Source organism: Microtus pennsylvanicus, chromosome 2 (genome assembly GCF_037038515.1).
Source record: "Microtus pennsylvanicus isolate mMicPen1 chromosome 2, mMicPen1.hap1, whole genome shotgun sequence".
In the NCBI taxonomy this organism is placed as follows: domain Eukaryota; kingdom Metazoa; phylum Chordata; class Mammalia; order Rodentia; family Cricetidae; genus Microtus; species Microtus pennsylvanicus.
Window position 1 is genome coordinate 9,707,506 of NC_134580.1, and position 21,039 is coordinate 9,728,544.

The 21,039-nt window shown below is 52.7% G+C and overlaps 1 protein-coding gene across 1 annotated transcript in view; it reads left to right on the top strand.

Moving 5' to 3' along the window:
* Myh9 (myosin heavy chain 9) overlaps positions 1 to 19,043 on the top strand; it is an 82,683-nt gene extending 63,640 nt beyond the window's left edge. Inside the window, exons 19-41 of the mRNA XM_075959999.1 lie at positions 1,025 to 1,185; positions 1,943 to 2,051; positions 3,019 to 3,150; positions 3,838 to 4,044; positions 4,430 to 4,567; positions 5,146 to 5,269; positions 5,762 to 5,933; positions 7,122 to 7,334; positions 7,894 to 8,038; positions 9,169 to 9,375; positions 9,546 to 9,650; positions 9,813 to 9,965; positions 10,147 to 10,395; positions 12,082 to 12,294; positions 12,401 to 12,613; positions 12,872 to 13,033; positions 13,940 to 14,068; positions 14,908 to 14,996; positions 15,075 to 15,198; positions 15,502 to 15,710; positions 16,180 to 16,288; positions 16,375 to 16,547; positions 17,607 to 19,043. Of these exons, the coding sequence (XP_075816114.1) occupies positions 1,025 to 1,185; positions 1,943 to 2,051; positions 3,019 to 3,150; positions 3,838 to 4,044; positions 4,430 to 4,567; positions 5,146 to 5,269; positions 5,762 to 5,933; positions 7,122 to 7,334; positions 7,894 to 8,038; positions 9,169 to 9,375; positions 9,546 to 9,650; positions 9,813 to 9,965; positions 10,147 to 10,395; positions 12,082 to 12,294; positions 12,401 to 12,613; positions 12,872 to 13,033; positions 13,940 to 14,068; positions 14,908 to 14,996; positions 15,075 to 15,198; positions 15,502 to 15,710; positions 16,180 to 16,288; positions 16,375 to 16,547; positions 17,607 to 17,724 (3,654 nt within the window). The 3' untranslated portion in view covers positions 17,725 to 19,043. The remainder of the gene's footprint in view (positions 1 to 1,024; positions 1,186 to 1,942; positions 2,052 to 3,018; positions 3,151 to 3,837; positions 4,045 to 4,429; positions 4,568 to 5,145; positions 5,270 to 5,761; positions 5,934 to 7,121; positions 7,335 to 7,893; positions 8,039 to 9,168; positions 9,376 to 9,545; positions 9,651 to 9,812; positions 9,966 to 10,146; positions 10,396 to 12,081; positions 12,295 to 12,400; positions 12,614 to 12,871; positions 13,034 to 13,939; positions 14,069 to 14,907; positions 14,997 to 15,074; positions 15,199 to 15,501; positions 15,711 to 16,179; positions 16,289 to 16,374; positions 16,548 to 17,606) is intronic.
* The last annotated feature ends 1,996 nt before the right edge of the window (positions 19,044 to 21,039 follow it).

Below are 21,039 nucleotides of genomic sequence, written 5' to 3' on the forward strand. Positions count from 1 at the left end.
TTCTACTAGAACTTCTTGCCAGACTAGCCAGGTTATTTATAGGAGCAGAGGTCTCTCTGAACCCACGTAGAGTACTCACTGACCAGACAGACAGGCTGGTGGTTCACGTTGCTATCTGTATTGGTAACTTTTCTCATTGCTGGGACCATGTACTTGACAGATGGCAACTTTAGGGGAAAGCATTTGTCTTGACTCAGGTAGAGTCTATCATGGGGGTGAAGAGGGGTTGTTGGGAAGACAAAAGCAAGGCAGCTGGTCCCATGGCATCTGCATCAGGTAGGAGACATGAATGGCACTCAGCTGCTTCCTCCTTCCTCCCTTCTAAATCAGTCCAGGACCCCAATCTTTAGGATGGTGTCACCTACCCATTCCATCCTCAGGTAGAGTCTGGAAGCGTCCTTACACAGACACCCAGAGGCGTGTCTCCTGGGCGATTCTGAATCCAGCCAGTTGACAGCAGAGAACCTCCAGCATGTGGGCTTTCTAAGAGAGCCCTGCTGCCCTGGCACCCACTGGTGCTTTCACTCTGTGTGGAGTGCTTCTGACACTCTTGGCAGTTCCCACAGCCCTGCTGGGAAGGAGGCACTGGTATTTATTTGCTGTGTGCCCTCGTTTCTTTTTAAGCTGCAGCACCCCTCCCTTTTGCAGTTGAGGGCAGTGGCTTCAGGGTACAACCCAGGCCCAGGAGGGTGCTTGTTTTAATCTTAGTGCCAATGTGCTGTAGCTGCTTCCTAGTGGGCAGTGTCCTGGTTGAGCATTTGTGGAGTGTGACTCCAGAGGGTGCAGGGGCAGCAGGTAGAAGAGGTCTCAGAGGAGTCCTGTGTTTGACAGTCTGATTTGCCACTTTGCTCTGTGCTATTCCTTCTCTTAGTGTCCCTGAGTCCCGTGTTCTCTGGTCCTGGAGGCTCATAGAATAGAAGAGGTGCAGCTACCCTCTAAGGACCGCTGGGACGTCTGGGCTGAGGTGGGTCCTCGCCTTTCCTCTGCGAGTTCAGAGTGATACAATCTGCTCTCCTCTCTCTAGATCAAAGCTTTGGAGCTCGACAGCAACCTGTACCGCATCGGCCAGAGCAAAGTGTTCTTCCGGGCTGGTGTGCTAGCCCATTTGGAGGAGGAGCGGGACCTGAAGATCACTGACGTCATCATTGGCTTCCAGGCCTGCTGCAGGGGCTATCTGGCTAGGAAGTAAGTTGCAGGAACCCTCACTGTGCTCCTGCTGAGGAGAGCTTAGACAGCTGTAGTTGAAGGCCTCTGGGTCCGGGCAGAACCTGTCTGGGGATGGGCCCTAGGCACTTCCTGGATTTCTCATGTCGGTGGTAGAAATGGCTTTTTATAAAGGCGTTTAGAGGGACATATGAAAGTCAGGCAACTGAGCTTTGATTTGCCCCAAATGTCTGTTTATTGTAATCCTCACTTTGCACCATGACACCAGGCCCATCTTTGCCTGTCCTCATGGGGTTGTATGCTCTACGGAAGCATCCCGAGCTCAGAATGTAAAGTCAGTGTGTTCAGATTCCCCTGCCATAGGACAGCATGTGCCAGTGTGAGTCCTGAGCCCCGAGCATGAGTGTGCGTTTGTGATGTTGGCAGAAGTGGCGCTCCCCTGCCCACACCCTACTCCCTGCTTTGGCAGCACATCAGCTGCTGGTACTGTGCACCCCCAGCAGCTCGGACAGGAAGGCAGCATAGGCAGATACCCCAAGTCCCAGTTTTCTGGGCACAGCTGGAAATCATGACCAAGGTCATCGTTAGACCTTGTTCTGACCAGGATCTGCCACTGGTTTTTGTTGGGCCTTTATGCTTGTGAGTGCCTCAGTGGAGGGCAGTGATTGAGTGACCCGAGCCCTTGCCAATCATGTGTTTGGTGACTCACGAGCCAGGGCTGTTGCTGTGTGTGTGCTTTCCCTCACTCTGAGTTGCTAACTGTGCCCTTCACCTGCAGGGCATTTGCCAAGAGGCAGCAGCAGCTGACCGCCATGAAAGTCCTCCAGAGGAACTGCGCCGCCTACCTCAGGCTGCGCAACTGGCAGTGGTGGAGGCTCTTCACCAAGGTGGGTGCTGGAAGGCTGTGGCCTGGCGCCCCACAAAGAGCTTGGCCTCCTCTGCTCATGTAGGGGCTTGCTGCCCACACCCGAGTCTTTCTAACGGCTCCCCAGAGCCCAGCAGTGAGAGCCTAACCTGGTGCTGTCCAGAGTGTGTGCCAACCATACCACTTGTTTGCTGTGGATGGCAGTGCCTGGGCTGGGCCAACTTAGAGCAGCTCTAGTAGGTAAGGCCCTGCCCAGCACTCTGGCCCCATTTGAGACTCTAACCTCCTGAGGTACCCCTCAGAAGTTCTCCTTTATACCCCAGTCTTTAAAAGCTGGGCGTGGTGGCACATGCCTTTAATCTCAGCCCTCAGGAGGCAGAGGCAGGCAGATCACTGTGATTTCAAGACCAGCCTGGACTACATAGTGAGTTCTAGGGCCGCTAGCACTACATAGAGACCCTGGTTCCTTTAGTTTATAATGCATGATAACTGCAAAATGTTAAATACGAAAAGCATTAAGACAAGAGTCTAAAACTTCCTGGGCCCTCCCACTGCACCAGCACTGATGTTTCCGTATTTACTCACACTCTCCCTTTCTCACTTGCAGTAAATGTAGCTGTGTAAACTGTGTATTCTTCCACAGTCTTGTACTTTGCACTTTGTATTAAAATTCCCATCAGCATCAGATTTTAGGATTTGAGGCTAGCTCTGTGTATCATCCCTAAGTCTTGGCGCTATAAACAGCGCTGTCGTGAACATCTTTCTGCACACGTATAGATGGTTTCCCTGCAGTGGAATTAAGCGGGTCAGAGGCCTGTTGAGTGTTGCTCCAGACTGATTTCCAGGAAGGTTGTACCTGCATGCACCTCCTCCCCGGGTAGCAGGTCTGGTGGCCTCTCATCTCTAGAGCTTGTATTCCAGAGGTGAGGGAGCTGTCAGAGGTGGGTACCCCTAGCCGGCCTTACCTCTGCCTCTGTCTTCTCTCCCAGGTCAAGCCCGTGCTGAACTCAATGCGGCATGAGGATGAGCTGTTAGCCAAGGAGATGGAACTGACAAAGATGCGAGAGAAACATCTGGCTGCTGAGAACAGGCTAACAGAGATGGAGACTCTGCAGTCCCAGGCAGGTGTCAGAGGCTCCACCCATCAATCCCAGTTGCTCTCAGTGCTGCCCCTGTTAGTCACCAGTAGGCAGGCTGGTTTGCAGCATTGAGAGCGTTTGCAGTTCAGTGTAAGCTCCCATCCTAACATATAACCCTTCGGCCTATTATGTGGACGTCTGAAGCTCTCGAGGGAAGGCCCAGGGTAGAGGGTGTTAGGGCTGTGTGGGAGCTTGAGCACTTCTGGTTGGAAACTGTTCTTGTCCATGGAGGCCGGGGCCCTGAGCCATAAGGACCCACCCTGGAGCTGCTTGAAGATCACACATCGGCTTTCTGTTACCGTGAATATGTACCTAAAATAGCGAACCTCAAAGGGGGATTGAGAGATTTAGCCTGTGGTTACTGACTGTTGTTTCTGGGCCCCTGTTGAGGCAGAATGTCCTGGTAGAGGGAGTGTGGCAGAGCAGAGCTACTCAGTCCTCTGTGCCAAGGAAGCAGAGGGAAAAAAGGGGCCAAGGCCTTAATATTCCCTCCAAGGGTGTGTTCCAGTGATCTTTTTGCTTCAGATCTTAGCTCCTAAAGTTCCCAATGATTCCTAACAGTGCCCTCAATGGGCAACCAAGCCTTTAGTGCCTGCCTTGGGAGACATGTCCCATTTGGACCGCAAGGAGGTCTCAGGGAACTTAACCTTTGCCTGTGTTTTTTTGCAGCTGATGGCAGAGAAGTTGCAGCTTCAGGAGCAGCTGCAGGCAGAAACAGAGCTGTGTGCCGAGGCTGAGGAGCTCCGGGCCCGCCTGACATCGAAGAAGCAAGAACTGGAGGAGATCTGCCATGACCTGGAGGCCAGGGTAGAGGAGGAGGAAGAGCGCTGCCAGCATCTGCAGGCGGAAAAGAAGAAGATGCAGCAGAACATCCAGGTACTACCTGCACCTGCTGGGCAGGGCGGGGCACATGACAGACACGTGGATTCAGTTGTTGCTTCAGCCTTCTTTGTCCACTTGGGCATCTCTGTAGAGGCTTTCTGTTTGGGATGGCTGCTCATAACATGCAGCTCTCAAATCTCTACGAGCTCTACCCAGTTGAACGTTGAGGCCATTGAGTTTTTCCTCTTTGGTCCCTGCTCCACCAGCCTCAAGTAGGTAGCCTTAGTGCATGGCCCTCTTTCACATGCTGGCTCAAGTAGCCCTGGGAGCAGTGTGAAGCTGTGTTAGTCTTGTGCCCCAGTTCACATGCAGGTTCTCCGAGTGAGTGCCAGCCAAGTATGTCAGTCGCATGCCCTTCTCATGTGTCCTGTTCTTTTAGGAACTCGAGGAGCAGCTGGAGGAGGAGGAAAGTGCCCGGCAGAAGCTGCAGCTTGAGAAGGTGACCACCGAGGCTAAGCTGAAGAAACTGGAGGAGGACCAGATCATCATGGAGGACCAAAACTGCAAATTGGCAAAGGTGGGGCCTGTTGTTCCCATGCAGTCATGGGGAAAGCAGGGCAGCTCAGGGCCGTGCCTGCCTGCCTGTTCAGTGCAGCACGTGGCTCTGTTCAGCAGTCAGCTGCTTCTTCCAGGGTGCCCAAGGTCTCTGAGTGCCAGCTCCATGTGGAGAGGGTTTTTTCATGAGTGAGGAGCCTGGGGGAGAGGCAGACCATTTTTCCTTGTTAAAGCTCTTAATCCCAAAACTTTGGGGATTGAGGAAATACCAGGTGGCAGCCTCATATAGTGGCAGGGATGGATGGGGCCACTTGTCCCTCACCTTAATCAGTTGATACCCAGAAGCCTTTCTTAACCTGACCCCAGGAAAGTCTTGGATGCCTACGTTTTTAGTATCTAAGGTTGTAAATTTACCCAGATGTCTCAGGTGACCTGCCAGCTACCTCTTAGACCCAGTAAATCCTTATGAACTTGGCCAAGTGTTTAAGGTTTAAGTGTTTACCCTTGACTCATAGATTTTTGGTCTAGCCCTCCTTTGAAAGAGCTGAAGCGTGTGTCCTCAGCCAGCACTGAGCCCTGGTATTCTTCCTCCACTTCCAGGAGAAGAAGCTGCTGGAAGACAGAGTAGCCGAATTCACTACCAACCTCATGGAAGAGGAGGAGAAGTCCAAGAGCCTGGCCAAGCTCAAGAACAAGCACGAGGCGATGATCACTGACCTAGAAGGTGAGACACGCTTTGTGCACCCAGATTGCTGAGCTGTGCACAGCTCATAGGCAAGCTGGGCCCAGCGCAGTGCTAGGCCACTCCCTCGAGAAAAGGCCTTCAGGCTTTAGGGGCAGTATCTGGTTTTCTTGGGAGTGTGGGCTGCAGACTCATCGCTGCATGGCTGGATGGCTGTCTGTGTGAGGAGTGATAAGCACGAAGCTTGATACAGCATGTGTTGGGCTCGGTTGTCTCAGAAGCTGTCAGACTTTGACAGCTCTGAGGGGAAGAAAGGAGGAGGGATCCCAGGTGCCGGGTCGCTCTGGAGACACAAAGGCCTCAATAGCTTGTGGAACTATTTCCTCATCTCAGAGTTAGGTGCATGGTGTCCCTTTAAGCCTTCCATGTGTCTTTCAAGTGCACAGTGTTTGGTTTTTTATACAAGTAATTCAGAGCAGGCAAGAAGCCTGTGACCCCTGAGGGCTCAGTCTCTCCTCCTACCTTCCCTGTCAGAGCGCCTCCGCAGGGAGGAGAAGCAGCGACAGGAACTGGAGAAGACCCGCCGCAAGCTGGAGGGAGACTCCACGGACCTCAGCGACCAGATCGCAGAGCTCCAGGCGCAGATCGCTGAGCTCAAGATGCAGCTGGCCAAGAAGGAAGAGGAATTGCAGGCTGCCCTGGCCAGGTGAGGCCCAGCTCCTGGCCAGTGTTGCATGTACAGTGGCTCCTTCCCTGTTCTTGGTGCTGCAATGCACCATAAGCATGCTCTCTGCTCCTGCTGCAGAAGAGCCCACAGTGAGATACTTCTCATCTACAGTGTGGTCCAGGGTGTTTAATCCTCAAACAAGCCAGCTACAACCCACTCTGTAGGTCCCCCCTCTCTGCCCCTTCCTCCCACATCCCTTTCCTCTCCCTTTCCTTCCCCTCTCTGGTCTCCTGCCCCCTCTTTGTTTACTTTGTGGTTATAGGCACATACTAAAAATAATTTTTGTACTTTTTAAATTCTTTTTTAGATTTACTTATGGGGGTTGCACAAGGGGTATGTGCTACAGCACAGGGGAGGTCAGTTCTATTCTCCCATTGTGTGGGTCCCGAGGATTGAACTCAGCTGTCAAGCACTTTTACCCCCTGAGACATTTCACCACCCTGTATACGTTTTTTAAAATTTCTTATTTTTTAAGAGCAGCTTTAGATTCACAGCTAGATTGAGCAGAAGGTTGAGATTTCTCATACATGCCTTGCCCTTGTATGTACAACCTCTCCCTCCCTCCCTCCCTCCCTCCCTCCCTCCCTCCCTCCCTCCCTCCCTCCCTCCCTCCCTCCCTCCTTCCACTACTATCTTGTACAGTAGTCACAGCTGGTGACCTTAATGCTTCTTAATCATGTAAATTCAAAGCACATCCACGATTTTACTTACAGTCACTATGAACTATAATGTTTTATTTCTTTTTATCTTTTCAGTAAATGTTTGAATGTTATATATTTAAGGTCATCTTAATTTAGAAAATGAAATAATTCTGCTGTCCAGTTCTCAAATGGTATTTTTCCTTAATACATATATTTTTAAGTGTGTGTGTGTGGTGTCTATTTGGGGCCCAGCAGAAGGCATTAGCTCCTGGACCTGGAGTTGTAGGCAGTCGTGAGCTGCCGTGTGGGTGCTGGAAGTTGAACTCAGGTTCTCTGACAGAACAGCCAGTGCTCTTCTCAGTCCTTGAGCCACCTTTCTGGCTCCGCGTGGTGTTGTTCATAAACATCCTGGATGGTTGAGCTTTGCTGAGGTTGACCCTCAGTCCACGACTGTGACTGCCAGAAGGTGCTGTGGCTGCCCCTTCCTAAGGTGGCCTTATACTGATGTCACTGATCTCTTTGGCAGAGTGGAGGAAGAAGCTGCCCAGAAGAATATGGCCCTGAAGAAGATTCGAGAACTGGAAGCTCAAATTTCTGAGCTCCAGGAAGACCTGGAGTCTGAGCGAGCCTCCAGGAATAAAGCTGAGAAGCAGAAGCGGGATCTTGGAGAGGAGCTGGAGGCCCTGAAGACAGAGCTGGAGGACACTCTGGATTCCACGGCTGCTCAGCAGGAGCTGAGGTGTGCCACTTGGCGGGTTGGACGGGGAGGTGTGGGGAGACCTGGCAAGGTGCTGTCCCCTGCACAGTCCTGCACACACATGGTAGCCTGACTTTGCATGAACTGGGCAGCACGCACACTGACGGTTCCTCAGCAGCTTCTTCACTGAGTAGAGTCCCTGCTGAAGAACCTGGTGAGACAGGGTGGACGGGTGGACCCTACTAGGGCTGAAAAGGCATGAGTCTCTGCAGTGTGCATGCTAGACTGGGCCTGAGGATGGATGAACGGTTGAGAACAGAGGCCAGTGGTAGAGAATCTGGGAGTCTGGGTATGGTGCAGCTCACTTGTAATCCAGCACTTGGGAGATGAAGCCAGAAGGGTAAGGAGTTCAGGGTCATTCTTGGCTTCATAGAAAGTTTAAGCATGAATGGCATAAAAATTTGTCTTAAAAACTAGGAGAGAGAAAGAAAAGCTGTGTGAAGTGCCTTTGCCTCTTTTAGGCGTCTGAAGTCGGGATGAGCCAAGGGACAACAGTGTCCTGGGATACTTGGCCTCTGCTCTAAGTGTGTTTTCTTTCCAGGTCGAAACGTGAGCAGGAAGTGAGCATCCTGAAGAAGACCTTGGAAGATGAGGCCAAGACCCATGAGGCCCAGATCCAGGAGATGAGGCAGAAGCACTCCCAGGCCGTGGAGGAGCTGGCCGAGCAGCTGGAGCAGACTAAGAGGGTAGGGGAACTCTGGGAAAGGCAGGCACTGCCTGGGAAGGGCCCTGAAGGGTCTTGCAGGTGTGGTGTCGGCTGCCCCAGACCTGTGCCTGGGTCCCGATTTTGTCAGAATGATCTGGACAAGTAAGTTGTTCCTCCATGCCTTAGTTTTTAGGCCAGTAAAGGAGGATGGCAGCTGGTCTGTCTGTCTTGTTATCTGAAGTTGACCATGCTATAAAGCTCAGTGTTGATTCTGTGAATTCGTGTTTTCATCTGTAACACCCTACCAGACCAAGAAGCTCAAGGAACACCCATGATCTTGACCCTGAACCTGAGGGGGACTCATACTCTCTTTTGAGTAGGAGATCTCTTCTTAAACTAGCAACAGGAAACCCTGGTGGTGCCCGTCCAGGCAGCTGATAGCTGACAACTCCTCCCGGGCAGGTTCTGCCCTTTTGGCTTCCAGCTCCTATCACTGTCATTGGTGACAGCGTCAGCAGTCCAGGTCTCTTCCACGTGACAATCTAAAACATGTAGAAACATACCTTGCTGCACCTCCACTGTCACTGTGAGATCTGTTTTTACCCAGCATGGCTTTGGACTCAGGGTCCTGTTACCCATGGCCATGTCAAGCCCTCTCTGCTGTGTGGAATGGAGTTGTTTTCCATCTGTTTTATGAGCTGCACATTTTTAGTTGTGTATTTTTGAGACAGGTTTTGTTTATGTAACTTTGACTAGCTTAGAACTCACGATTGGACCTGGCTGGCTTTGAACTCCTAGAGATCTACCTGCCTCTGTCTCTTGAGTACTGGGATTGAAAGTGTGCACCCCACACCCAACACCTTCATAGTTCTTAAAATAGTATCACATCAATGCTTTGAACATTAGATTTCAAGTTTAGGAACAGTTTTCTTTTATGAATGTTGCTAAAATCCCTACAGATGACCCACGAAACTTCATATAGTAGAATGGTCCCTCCATTCAGAGAGGAGAGCTGGGCAGTGTTTTTACTTACCTTAGGGATTTTAGAATAGGTACAAACGAGGCTTTCCTTCTCCAGGGCTCCTGAGACAGAGGCAGCTGTCCTTGGCTCTGTCGACATCAGAGAGACCAGACCCTGGATACCCATTACACCCTTGTCTACTCCACCAGGTAAAAGCCACCCTTGAGAAGGCAAAACAGACCCTGGAGAATGAGCGAGGAGAGCTGGCCAATGAGGTGAAGGTCTTGCTGCAAGGCAAGGGCGACTCGGAACACAAGCGCAAGAAGGTGGAGGCCCAGCTGCAGGAGCTGCAGGTCAAGTTCAGCGAGGGAGAGCGTGTGCGCACCGAGCTGGCTGACAAAGTGTCCAAGCTGCAGGTGAGGCTTCTGTGGGACCCTGAGCCTGGGCCCTTCTCACCTGCTGTCCCACAAACTTGCTTCCTCATACCGCCTCCTCAGCCAGGTCCCCGTGGTTCAACTCAAGAGGAGTCCGGCTTTGTCAGAACAGTCCCAGACTCTCAACCCTTGCTTTTCTCTTTCCTACCCAGGTGGAACTGGACAGCGTGACCGGTCTCCTTAACCAGTCTGACAGCAAGTCTAGCAAGCTCACGAAGGACTTCTCTGCTCTGGAGTCCCAGCTTCAGGACACACAGGTGAGTACAGTGTCAGGGCCTGAAAGTCCCAAGAGCCCTAGCTGCCACCCCAGTGCGTCTTGTTTGCAGACACTCTGAGCACTCCTCATCCTGTATCTGGGTTGTGGGTCCTCTAGGCTGTGGCTCTGCACCTCCTCAGCATCCCCTTTGTCCTCTGAGTAGGAGCTGCTGCAGGAGGAGAACCGGCAGAAGCTGAGCCTGAGCACCAAGCTCAAGCAGGTGGAGGACGAGAAGAACTCCTTCAGAGAGCAGCTGGAGGAGGAAGAGGAGGCTAAACGCAACCTGGAGAAGCAGATTGCCAACCTCCATGCCCAGGTGCGGTACCTTCTACCACCTGGGATGAGGGAAGTGATTGAGGCGGGTCAAAAACTGTGTTGGACTCCTGGAACCCCCATGGTGCAGCAGGCTTGTCCCCCAGTGGTCCTGGAAAAAGATGAGTACAGACCAGGTGCTGATGTGGGTGCTGGGTGTTTGCTTAACTTCTCGTCCTGCGCAGATGACCGACATGAAAAAGAAGATGGAGGACGGGGTAGGATGCCTGGAGACAGCAGAGGAGGCAAAGAGGAGGCTCCAGAAGGATCTGGAAAGCATGAGCCAGCGGCATGAGGAGAAGGTGGCTGCCTATGATAAGCTGGAGAAGACCAAGACGCGGCTGCAGCAGGAGCTGGACGACCTGCTGGTAGACCTGGACCACCAGCGGCAGAGCGTCTCCAACCTGGAGAAGAAGCAGAAGAAGTTTGACCAGGTGTGGTCTCTACACCGCCTTCTGTGTCCTCCCTAGGCAGGGCGGTGGGGTGGGCATGTCCAGGTGCCTAGTCTGCAACTTCCTGAGGAGCCCAGGGAGTAACCAGAAACCAGAAGAGGAGTTAGGATTTAGATTTAAGCCAGTCTGTTCCATCATGGAGATGCAGACACTGTGGCCAGATGGAATAAAGGAATAAAACACGGGGTCAACAAGGGACAGACAAAGCCTGTCCCCACCATGTTTAAAACCTTTATATTTTCTGCTTTTGTTCTTAAATACATTTAGTTATTTGGTGTGGCTGTGTGCATGTACCACAGCGCAGGTGTCAAGGTAGAGGACCACTTGCGGAAGCCTGTCTTCTGTCATCAGGCTTGACATTACCTGCTGAGCCATCTTCCTGGCCTCCTGTTAGATAAAGTTTCACTATTCATAGCCACAGCTATTTATATGCTGCTGCCTGCTCTGCCTCTGTAAGAGCTGTGTACAGTGGCAGAGCTGCCACAAGAGGCTGTGTGGCCTACCACCTCTAATAACGTACTTTGCCTCTCTGGCGCTGTATGAAAAGTTCCCCCAACCCATGCAGCAGGTGAAGAATGAGCCAAAAGGACAAGGGCAGGAAGAGGAGGGATGGCAAGGTTGAGTCAGCACAGAACAGGCGCAGAGGTTGCACCCATCTTTGGATGAGGGCCGCATATGGGATCTAAGCTTTAAGAAGCCAGGCTTGCATCTTTTCAAGAATCCGGTCAGCCTGCTCTTTTTGAGAGCATGTTCAGGGCGGGTGGTGATTTTGTTTCTGGGCTCTCTTCCAAGGGACACCTGGTAACATAAGTCAGACTTAAGCAGAGGGTTTGCAGAGATGGTCAACAGTTAAGAGCAGTTACTGCTCTTCTAGAGGATATAAGTTCGATTCCTGGCACCCATGCCAGCCAACTCAAAATCATCTTTAACTATAGCTCTACGGAGTCCAGCACACTCTTTAGAAACCTAAGAAGAGGGTTGGAGAGATGGCTCTGGCTGCTCTTCCAGAGGTCTTGAGTTCAATTCTCAGCAACCACCTACACAGTGGCTCACCACCATCTATAATGAGATCTGGCCTCTTCTGACCCACACGTATAGACAGAATACTATATATATAGTAATACATCTTTTTTAAAAAATAAAAAGCCTCGGGCTGGAAAGATGGCTCAGTGGTTAAGAGCATTGGCTGCTCTTCCAGAGGTCCTGAGTTCAATTCCCAGCAACCACATGTTGGCTCACAACCATCTGTAATGAGGTCTGGCGCCCTTCTCTGGTATGCAGGAATATATGGAGGCAGGATGTTGCATACATAATAAATAAATAAATCGCCGGGCAGTGGTGGCGCACGCCTTTAATCCCAGCACTCGGGAGGCAGAGGCAGGCGGATCTCTGTGAGTTCGAGACCAGCCTGGTCTACAAGAGCTAGTTCCAGGACAGGCTCCAAAACCACAGAGAAACCCTGTCTCGAAAAACCAAAAAAAAGAAAAAAAAGTCTTTGTAAAAATAAAAAACCCTGACACAACAACAACAACAACAAAACCTAAGCGGAGATCTAGTGTAGTGCTAGAGGAATCCTTGCTCTCACTCTGCCTTGGGCCTGTTGTGGGTCTGGCTGTGGGATCCCAACGGTCTACAGTCTCAGCCTCATAGTACGACCTCTTTCCCCAGCTCCTAGCCGAGGAGAAGACCATTTCTGCCAAGTATGCAGAGGAACGCGACCAAGCTGAGGCTGAGGCCCGTGAGAAGGAAACAAAGGCACTGTCGTTGGCCCGGGCCCTCGAGGAGGCCATGGAGCAGAAGGCAGAGCTGGAACGGCTCAACAAGCAGTTCCGCACAGAGATGGAGGACCTCATGAGCTCCAAGGATGACGTGGGCAAGAGTGTGAGTGCTGGGCTAGGGTCCTGGGCCCAGGGGAGCCGGATGGGTGTGGTCTGAGTTTAGGATTCACTGCTGTCTGTGCCTCTCAGTAACTCGGGCTCTCTGCTAGGTCCATGAGCTAGAGAAGTCCAAGAGGGCCTTAGAGCAGCAGGTAGAGGAGATGAAGACCCAGCTGGAGGAGCTGGAGGATGAGCTTCAGGCCACCGAAGATGCCAAGCTCCGTCTGGAGGTGAACCTGCAGGCCATGAAGGCCCAGTTTGAGCGGGATCTGCAGGGCCGGGATGAACAGAATGAGGAGAAGAAGAAACAGCTGGTCAGACAGGTGTGTGTGACCTCCCTACCTCTGGAAAAGGCACATTGACTGCCTCCTGCCTTCTCTTCTGGGCCTGGGAGGGGCTCCTGGGCTATCCTCTTACCGCCTCATTTCCCAGTCCTCTGTCCCGGGACTCAATGACTTTGTTCTTTGATGGCCCCCTTGGCCCCTGGGATCTTTCAAAACTGGCCCGAGCTCATCTGAGCTCAGCACTTGCAGTGAGCTTCAAGCACGAGGCCTGCCTCCTGAGCTGCTGATGTACCTCAGGTACGGGAGATGGAGGCAGAGCTGGAGGATGAGAGGAAACAGCGCTCTATGGCCATGGCGGCACGCAAGAAGCTGGAGATGGATCTGAAGGACCTGGAGGCACATATCGACACAGCCAATAAGAACCGGGAGGAGGCCATCAAACAGCTGCGGAAGCTCCAGGTGAGGCAGACCTGGGTTGGCCACAGATGGGGGGGGGGTCTGTAGAGGCAGGGAGTCACGGCCTGTCCCACTGTGAGCCTGTACGTGGGAGCTCCTAGGTTGTCTCACAGGTGAGGCTCAGATTCAGAATGGAAATGGTAATAAGAGGGGCTGAGTACATTAAACCAAGAAGAAAGTAGTTGGACATGCTGAAGAGTCAGGGATGGTGGCCACTTAAAAGCAGGCTTCCAGAAGAAACCAGATACCGATAGTTCAGGTTCTGAGAGGTGGCTTAGAGCCTGGGGCATATACATGGAATTTTCACTCACCAGTGATTAAAGACTAACATTAATAAAACGGCTACTGAGTGTCCCTCATGCCTGGTGTGTCAGCAGGAGGAAAGATTAAATACCACATGGCACGTTTGTGAGGCATAGAACGTCAGCTTGTTGGTGGCATTTTAAGAGCCACGTACAGCAGGAGTTACACCCTGCCTCTGAGAATGCCGTTGTGAGATCTATCTGCAGAAGGAAAAGGGGCTATTATGGAGGATCTTCAGATGGGGAACAGGCGGCAGGAGGGTGACAGGGGACTGAGTCTTCTGCCTCATAGTTGCATAATCTGGCAGGAAGCATGCTTACTATTTTGTCCCCGAGCTCACCTGGTCACTGACTGTGCGTCATGGCCGCCATTGGGTGGTGCCTCTGGCATCAGCGCCAATAGGAAGTTATAAGAAGTAAGTAGCTTTCTAAGCCTAGAGGAGGAGGCGGGTGCAGAGCCGCTTTTCTGCCCGCTTATAAAAAGGTTGGTCAACATGGTGCCAGGTTCAGAGAAATTCCCTTTTGGGGACGTGGTCCCTGAAGGCTCTCCTGTAGAGGGCAGAGCAGGTGTGAAGTAGGTGAACATGGCAACCTCTCCTGCACACAGGCCCAGATGAAGGACTGCATGCGGGAGCTGGACGACACGCGTGCCTCCCGCGAGGAGATCCTGGCGCAGGCCAAGGAGAATGAGAAGAAGCTCAAGAGCATGGAGGCTGAGATGATCCAGCTGCAGGAGGTGGGCCGGCGGTGGGGGCTCAGGGCTGTCAGTGGGCCTCAGAGCAGCCTCCTGGAGGGAGTTAATAGATGTGTCCCCACCAGGCCCTACCCCTTACCACACACCTTGGCATGGTGTGATGTGTGTTTTCGTGCACATTTGTAATGGGGGAAAGAATGAGATTTAGCACTCAAGAGCTGGGCAGTGGACCCCACCTCTAAAATGTGATCATTTAGTCCCCAGTCCATTTTATGAGCCAGTGTGTCAATCATGAGCTTACAGCAGTTGCACCTGACAGGGAGGGTCCTGAGTGCCCCCTGGGCTGCTGGCTTGGTTACAGATGAAGCCCGTGGTGGAGGGTAGTGTTTCCAGATCTGGTTGACTCCACGAAGTCCCATTGCTGGTTTATGAAATGGTCCGTCAGACCCTCTGTTCTGGCATGGCTCTTTTCTTCTCATGGGTGTGGGATGACTCCCTCCCTCTGTTGTCCGTCATGCTTGGTTCTCTGGAGGCTTCTACAGCCCACCTTGCTGAGTCCTGGACTCAGCCTACTCCATAAACCTCAGTAGCTGGTCTGACCATATGCAGAGGGACCAGCCCTGCTGATCTGTTCACACAGTTGTCCCTGTTAGGCCTTGGTGGTTCCTGTTTATAGCCTGGTGCTTGGCTTGACTCCAAGTACTTAGACACAGAGGCTTTATAAACACACGCCTAAAGGTGCCCCAGGGTGGAACTGACCGTGTGAGCTAGAGGAGTTCCTGGGGAAGGGTGTTATGGAGGAACAGAGAGGACTTGTGTGGGCTGCTGGCACTGAAGGTTGTGTTGGTCCCAGTGGGTCACAATCTGGGTCCTTGTGGCAGGAACTGGCAGCCGCCGAGCGTGCTAAGCGCCAGGCCCAACAGGAACGGGATGAGCTGGCCGACGAGATCGCCAACAGCAGTGGCAAAGGGTGAGCAGAGGGAGGAAGCATAGGGGTGCCCGGAGGACCTCCCCGCTTGTGCAGGTCCTCACTTCTCTGGGTCCCCAGGGCCCTGGCTTTGGAGGAGAAGCGGCGACTCGAGGCCCGCATTGCCCAGCTGGAGGAGGAGCTGGAGGAGGAGCAGGGCAACACGGAGCTGGTCAATGACCGGCTGAAGAAGGCCAACCTGCAGGTGAGCGCCAGGATAGCAGCTGACCCTGCACCCTGGGATCCAGACTCTTCATTTGAGCTCCCTGTGGTGAAGCGCCTGTGGTGGGCAGAAATAGGATGAGTGCCCACTGTTCTCCCACTGCTTCTGACTGTGCAGGCTGTGGCTGTAAGACCAGGTTTCAGGAAGTTTCTGGGTCCTGTTTGTTGGCAGATTTCTTTCTGAGAGAGCTGGGATGTTTGTTGGTCCTGGTGTCTGAGGAGAGGGTCCTGCTGGGTCCGTGCAGGTGGGACCCAGCCTTGAGGTCACTGTATTCCCTTCTTGCAGATCGACCAAATCAACACCGACCTGAACCTGGAGCGCAGCCACGCTCAGAAGAACGAGAATGCACGGCAGCAGCTAGAACGCCAGAACAAGGAGCTCAAGGCCAAGCTGCAGGAGATGGAGAGTGCTGTCAAGTCCAAGTACAAGGCCTCCATTGCTGCCTTAGAGGCCAAGATTGCACAGCTGGAGGAACAGCTGGACAACGAGACCAAGTAGGTGCCCCACCCAGACTGAGGGCACAGTGGTGTTCTTACTGCCAATGCAGGTTAGGTCAGGAACGAGCTCTGTCTTCCCGGCCCCACAAGTCACCTTCCTTTGTTCTGAGAAGTATTAGAGTTTGGATGGAAACCCATATCCCACACCTAGAACTGGGGACTTTGGTGGGCTGTTTTAGTGAGAGACCCCACCTAGCTGTGTTGGGGCTCCGAACTGAGACTTGGAGGTAATGAGGATCGTTCTGGGTCCCAAGCTTTAGTTTCTCCATAGACTAGCTTCTTCAGTCGTCTCGTGTCAGCCCAGGTCCCATCCTGAGATGGCAGCTCCTCGGTGCCCAGAAAAGACTAGGGCCTCAGTCTCCAGACCTCCATGAGGCTCCAGGAAATAGCGTTTCTAGTTGCTGTCTCGTTGGCTGTGGCACCTGATAGAGAGGATCCCCCTCAGTCACCACGTCTGTCCTCCCAGGGAGCGTCAGGCAGCCTCCAAGCAGGTGCGCCGGACCGAGAAGAGGCTGAAGGATGTGCTGCTGCAGGTGGAGGACGAGCGGAGGAATGCGGAGCAGTTCAAGGACCAGGTTTGTGCTCAGGCAGAGCCGTGTTCTGGGTGGGCTGACCTTTCTGAGCCCCTTACCGTACCACGACGTACCACGTGTCTCTGCAGGCCGACAAGGCGTCTACCCGCTTGAAGCAGCTTAAGCGGCAGCTGGAGGAGGCCGAAGAGGAGGCCCAGCGGGCCAACGCCTCCCGCCGGAAGCTGCAGCGTGAGCTGGAGGATGCCACAGAGACAGCTGATGCCATGAACCGAGAAGTCAGCTCCCTGAAGAACAAATTGAGGTGAGCCAGTCTCCTGTCTTACTCTTCTTCTCAAGGAAGTTTGTTCTAAGAGGATTTCAGAACACCATCTTCCAGAGCCAGTGTGCAAGATGGCAGTGCATAGTGACAGCTGTAGAGGGTACCCACCCTAGTGTGACCGCCCTGGGGTCTCCTTGCCCCTGGGGCTTAGTCAGGCTCTTGGATGAACTGCAGATTCTTGGCAGTTCATTCCCAACCTTTTGTTTTGTTTTTCAAGACAAAGTTTCATATTGTAACAGCTCTGGCTGTCCTGGAATTCTCTTTGTAGACCAGGCTGACATAAAACTCACAGAGACCCACCTGCCTCTGCCTCTGTTGGGATTAAAGCTGTGCACCACCACCACCTGGCTTTTTCCAGCCTGTTTTAACAGTCCGTCTTCTTGCAGCTTGAAGCCTAATGGGGGTGTTTCCATGCTGGGGTTTTTTGAATTGGCTGCTGGAGGCCTCTGGCCTGAGTCTGAGCTCCTAGGAGATACGCAAGAGGGATTGCTGGCGTCTCGATGCGGCATGGAGGGAAGCGAGGCTTCTGTCAGTGTGGGAGCTGTGCCGACTGTAGCAGATCTCAAGAGTCCCCGTCCTTCTTCCAGTCAAGGGCATTTTTTTTTTTCAAGCTTGAAAATAAGGCTTTTGTGAGAATTTCACCTGTATTTTCTAATGTGATCAAAGGATGCCCCTGATTCTGGTGTGAACAACTGTTCCCCGAGCTTCCCGGTTCACTATTTCTTTTTGTTTTGTGTTGCCGGGATGGAACTGGGGCCCTACATGTATTAGGTGTGTGTTCTGCCACTCACACTCCGAGCTCACACTGCCTGTCCTGAGGTGTGAGCACAGCTGCCTTCTGCTGGTGTTCTGTGGCAGGTAAAGGCTGGTGGTTACTCCGGTCACCCGCTCCGCTGAGAGTGCTGCCTGCCCAGTACTGACTCACTTCTCCTGGCAGGAGTGGTCCCTGATCACTTCCCCTCTAAAGATCACATTGAAATCTACCTGCTGGGCTGCCCATCCCTCCTTAGCTGGGCCCTTCTGACACTGCCCCTCCTACAGGCGTGGGGACCTGCCGTTTGTCGTGACCCGTCGACTTGTCCGGAAAGGCACTGGCGACTGCTCAGACGAGGAGGTTGATGGCAAAGCAGACGGAGCTGAGGCCAAGCCAGCTGAATAGGATCTTCTGCTGCCTGAGACGACAGACAGACAGACAGACAGACGGCTCTGCCTCCCCTCCCCAACCCTCCACACCCCTGCCTTGAGACTGCTGTGATCATGACCCCCTCCTCCCAGGCCTTACTGAGGGCATTGGCTTCCTCTACTGCCGCCCTTTCAGCCCTCCTTACCCTTCAAGAATCTGATACCAAAGAGTCCAGGCTGGCCCAGGCTGGGTGACCAGCGAGGTTTGCCCCACTTGCCTGAGAGCACAGGTGGTGGGCAAGGAGGGCAGCCCTGGGAGTGGGCACAAGAGTTTTCTATGAATCTATTTTTTCTTCAGATAAAGGTTTTACTGCTCAGGCCCTGTAGAAGAGTTGTCACCTCCCCCACCTTTGCTGCCAGCTCCCCCACTCCTCCCTCTGCTGTTGGCAATCACACATGGTGACCTCACCTGCCCGATGGCCCCCTTCCCTGGCCCTTCCTGGTCCAGAAGGAGCAGTCCAGGGCTTCCACCTCTGTGCTGGGTGCAGAACAGGGGGCACTCGGAGAATTTCCCCCACTCCCTCCTGGGTAGCACGGGGGCCTCTGCTCCTTCCGATCGTAAAATGTCTCAAGTGCAATGCCCCTCCCCTCCCTTGCCGAGGGCAGACTGTCCTGGCACCGGGGCAGCCAGACAGGGCATCAGGGCCACACTGAAAAGGCCAACAACCTTCGGGTGGCTTCTCCCAGCACTCTAGGGGACCAAATGTATTTAATGGTTAAGGGACTTGCAGGCCCAGCAGCCAGAATATCCAAGAGCTGGGGCCCGTGTACGCTCTTGTGCCTCTCCTAGGATCGGGGCCAAGGGTGGCTGAGCTGCACCGCCGACACTATAGCTTCAGGTCTGCCTTCTACGTGGATGTTTTTGAAAGAAAAAAAAAAAGGTTTTTCTTTTTTCCTTTCTTGAAGTAAGTTCTGGGTGTTTTCAATGCCTTTCCTCTGGAACCATGTTTAGAAGAGAGTAGCCTGTCCTACAATGGTCTACACTGGTTGCTGAGTTTTCCTGTGCGCCTCACTGTTTTGTAAATGCTGCGTTCAGACTCCCTCATGGCAAGAAGGCTTTTTTTTTTTTTTAAGGGAAAAAAAAAACCCCAAACTAAACAAAGTCAAATCATGAAGCTATATATGCCGGAAAAGCTCTGAGCTCAGGTCCCAGTTGCTGCCTCAAAGGAGTGAGTGGGACTCGCACCCCCTTTTTTATATAATAAAAGTGCCTTAGCATGTGTCGCAGCTGCCACTACAGTACGCTGGTTTACAGGTGTTCCCACTGAGCGTCACAATAAAGAGTACCGTGTCCTACTCTGTCGTGTCTGGGTGTCTGTCCACAATAGAAGGTGGCCCGGCAGGGCTGTCCCAGCTGTCCCGAGAGACTGCACTTGGCTTTGTGGTTAGGCTGAGAGGGCTCTGAGAAATCTCAGGCAGCCCCAGGGGCTCACAGCCTGACAAATTAAGAGGCTCCACCCTCCATGCAGGCAGAGGCTGAGCTGCCATGGGCCCAGGGCTCATTCAGGTTTGCCTCTCTTTCCACATGCTGGGTCTCTTTTCTCTCCTAGGAGGGAGTTATCACTCTGGGAGCGAGGTGCTGCAGGTCTAAAGGCAGCAGTCTCCAAGGAGGGGGCGCTGTATGCAGGGCAAACACCCCACAGCAACAGTAGGGGGTGAAGCCCATGCTCCAGGAAAGAAAGCTGTTAGGGAAGAAAGGGTTCAGAATGTGTCCTAGACCAGCACGGTGCTATGGAGAAACCAGAAGGCTTGGAGACAAGACTCCATCAATGGGAAGAGGAGAGGAGGCCACGCCCCCAGGGCAGCCTGGATCCTGCTGGATTTCCCTGGGTTCCCTGCTCGTTCCTAAGTGTGACTCTTCACAGCTTAGTGTATCTCCCTGTTATCTGAGTTGATTTGCAGCCTGGGACTTGGAGTCTATGTCCTTGTGCATGTTAGCAAGGTCTGACCTCCAGCCCTTGACTCGAGTTGAGTGTTGATTTTTCTTGTCAGGTTTTGTGAAGGAATCTTTTGGGCAAGATTGGCCACAGCCAGCGTCTGTGTGGAGCCCAAGCCTGGCCAATACACCAGCTGCCAGAGTTGGTGGTCTTTTTTTCAAAAGTCTTTTTATAGTATGAGTATTTTGTCTGCATGTGTGTCCTCCATGTGTGTACCTGGTCCCTGTGGAGGTCAGAAGAGGGCACCAGATTCCCTGGAACTGGAATTCAAGGCAGCTGTGTTCCTAACCTCCGAGCCGTCTCCAGGCCTGTCAGTGTACATTCTTACAACCACTGCAGACCTGCTGCCTCAGTCTGGACTCGGGATGCCACCAGCTCGCCAGGGGATTCAGGTGCATGCCAAGCTTGGACAGCCTGGTGTGAACCCGCAGGGGTGTCTCTCCAGTCTGGACGACCGAGATGGGATTCCTTGTTCAAACCCTGTGGATGCTTCAATTCTACTTCCGAGTAAAATGAGCGGAAAGCCCTACCTACACACCAGCCCGTGCTGCTTCTTCCTTTCCTAGGGTAACTGTAGCATCACTACATGCCAGTACTACAGAGAGAGCTGCTGTCAAGTTCCAAGCTGAGGGCTCAGTCAGCTCCAGGGAGAATCTGGTGGGTCTGTGTGTTCCATGGCTTGTAGCGGCCGCCAGTGTCTGTTTTGTTTAAACACAGCCTCCTCCCTCTGTCTTTAAATTTTTTTTTAAAGATGGAAACATTTTCAATATGCATTTATCATTGTCTGTGTGTATGCCTGGTGCCACGGTGGTCAGAAGAGGGCATCAGATCTCCCCCCCCCAACACGGTGGAGTCACGTGGTTGTGAGCCACCATGTTGGTACTAGGAATTGAATGCCAGGGCCTCTGCAAGACAAGTACTGTAAGCCGTGGAGCCATCTCTCCAGCCCCTGAAAATTTAAAATATACTGTGTGTATGTGTGTGTGTATGTATGCATGTGTGTGTGTGTGTATGTGTGTGTGTGTGTCGCACATGCACGCTTGGAGGGAGTAGAGTCCAAGGGATCAAATGCAGGCTGTCATTGGCAGCAAGGGCCTTTTCTCACTGAGCCATCTTCCCAGCTTGCGGTCTTTCTTTTTAAAAACACATTTTAAATAGAGTTTTGTTTTATGTATGTGTGCTCTATCTGCACGTACAACTTCATGCCAGAAGAGGGCATCAGATCCCACTGTAAATGGTTGTGAGCCAGCATGTGGTTGCTGGGAATAGAACTCCAGACCTGGAAGAGCAGCCAGTGCTCTTAACTGCTGAATTATCTCTCCAGCCCCTCTGTGTCTCCTAAAAGGACACTCGGC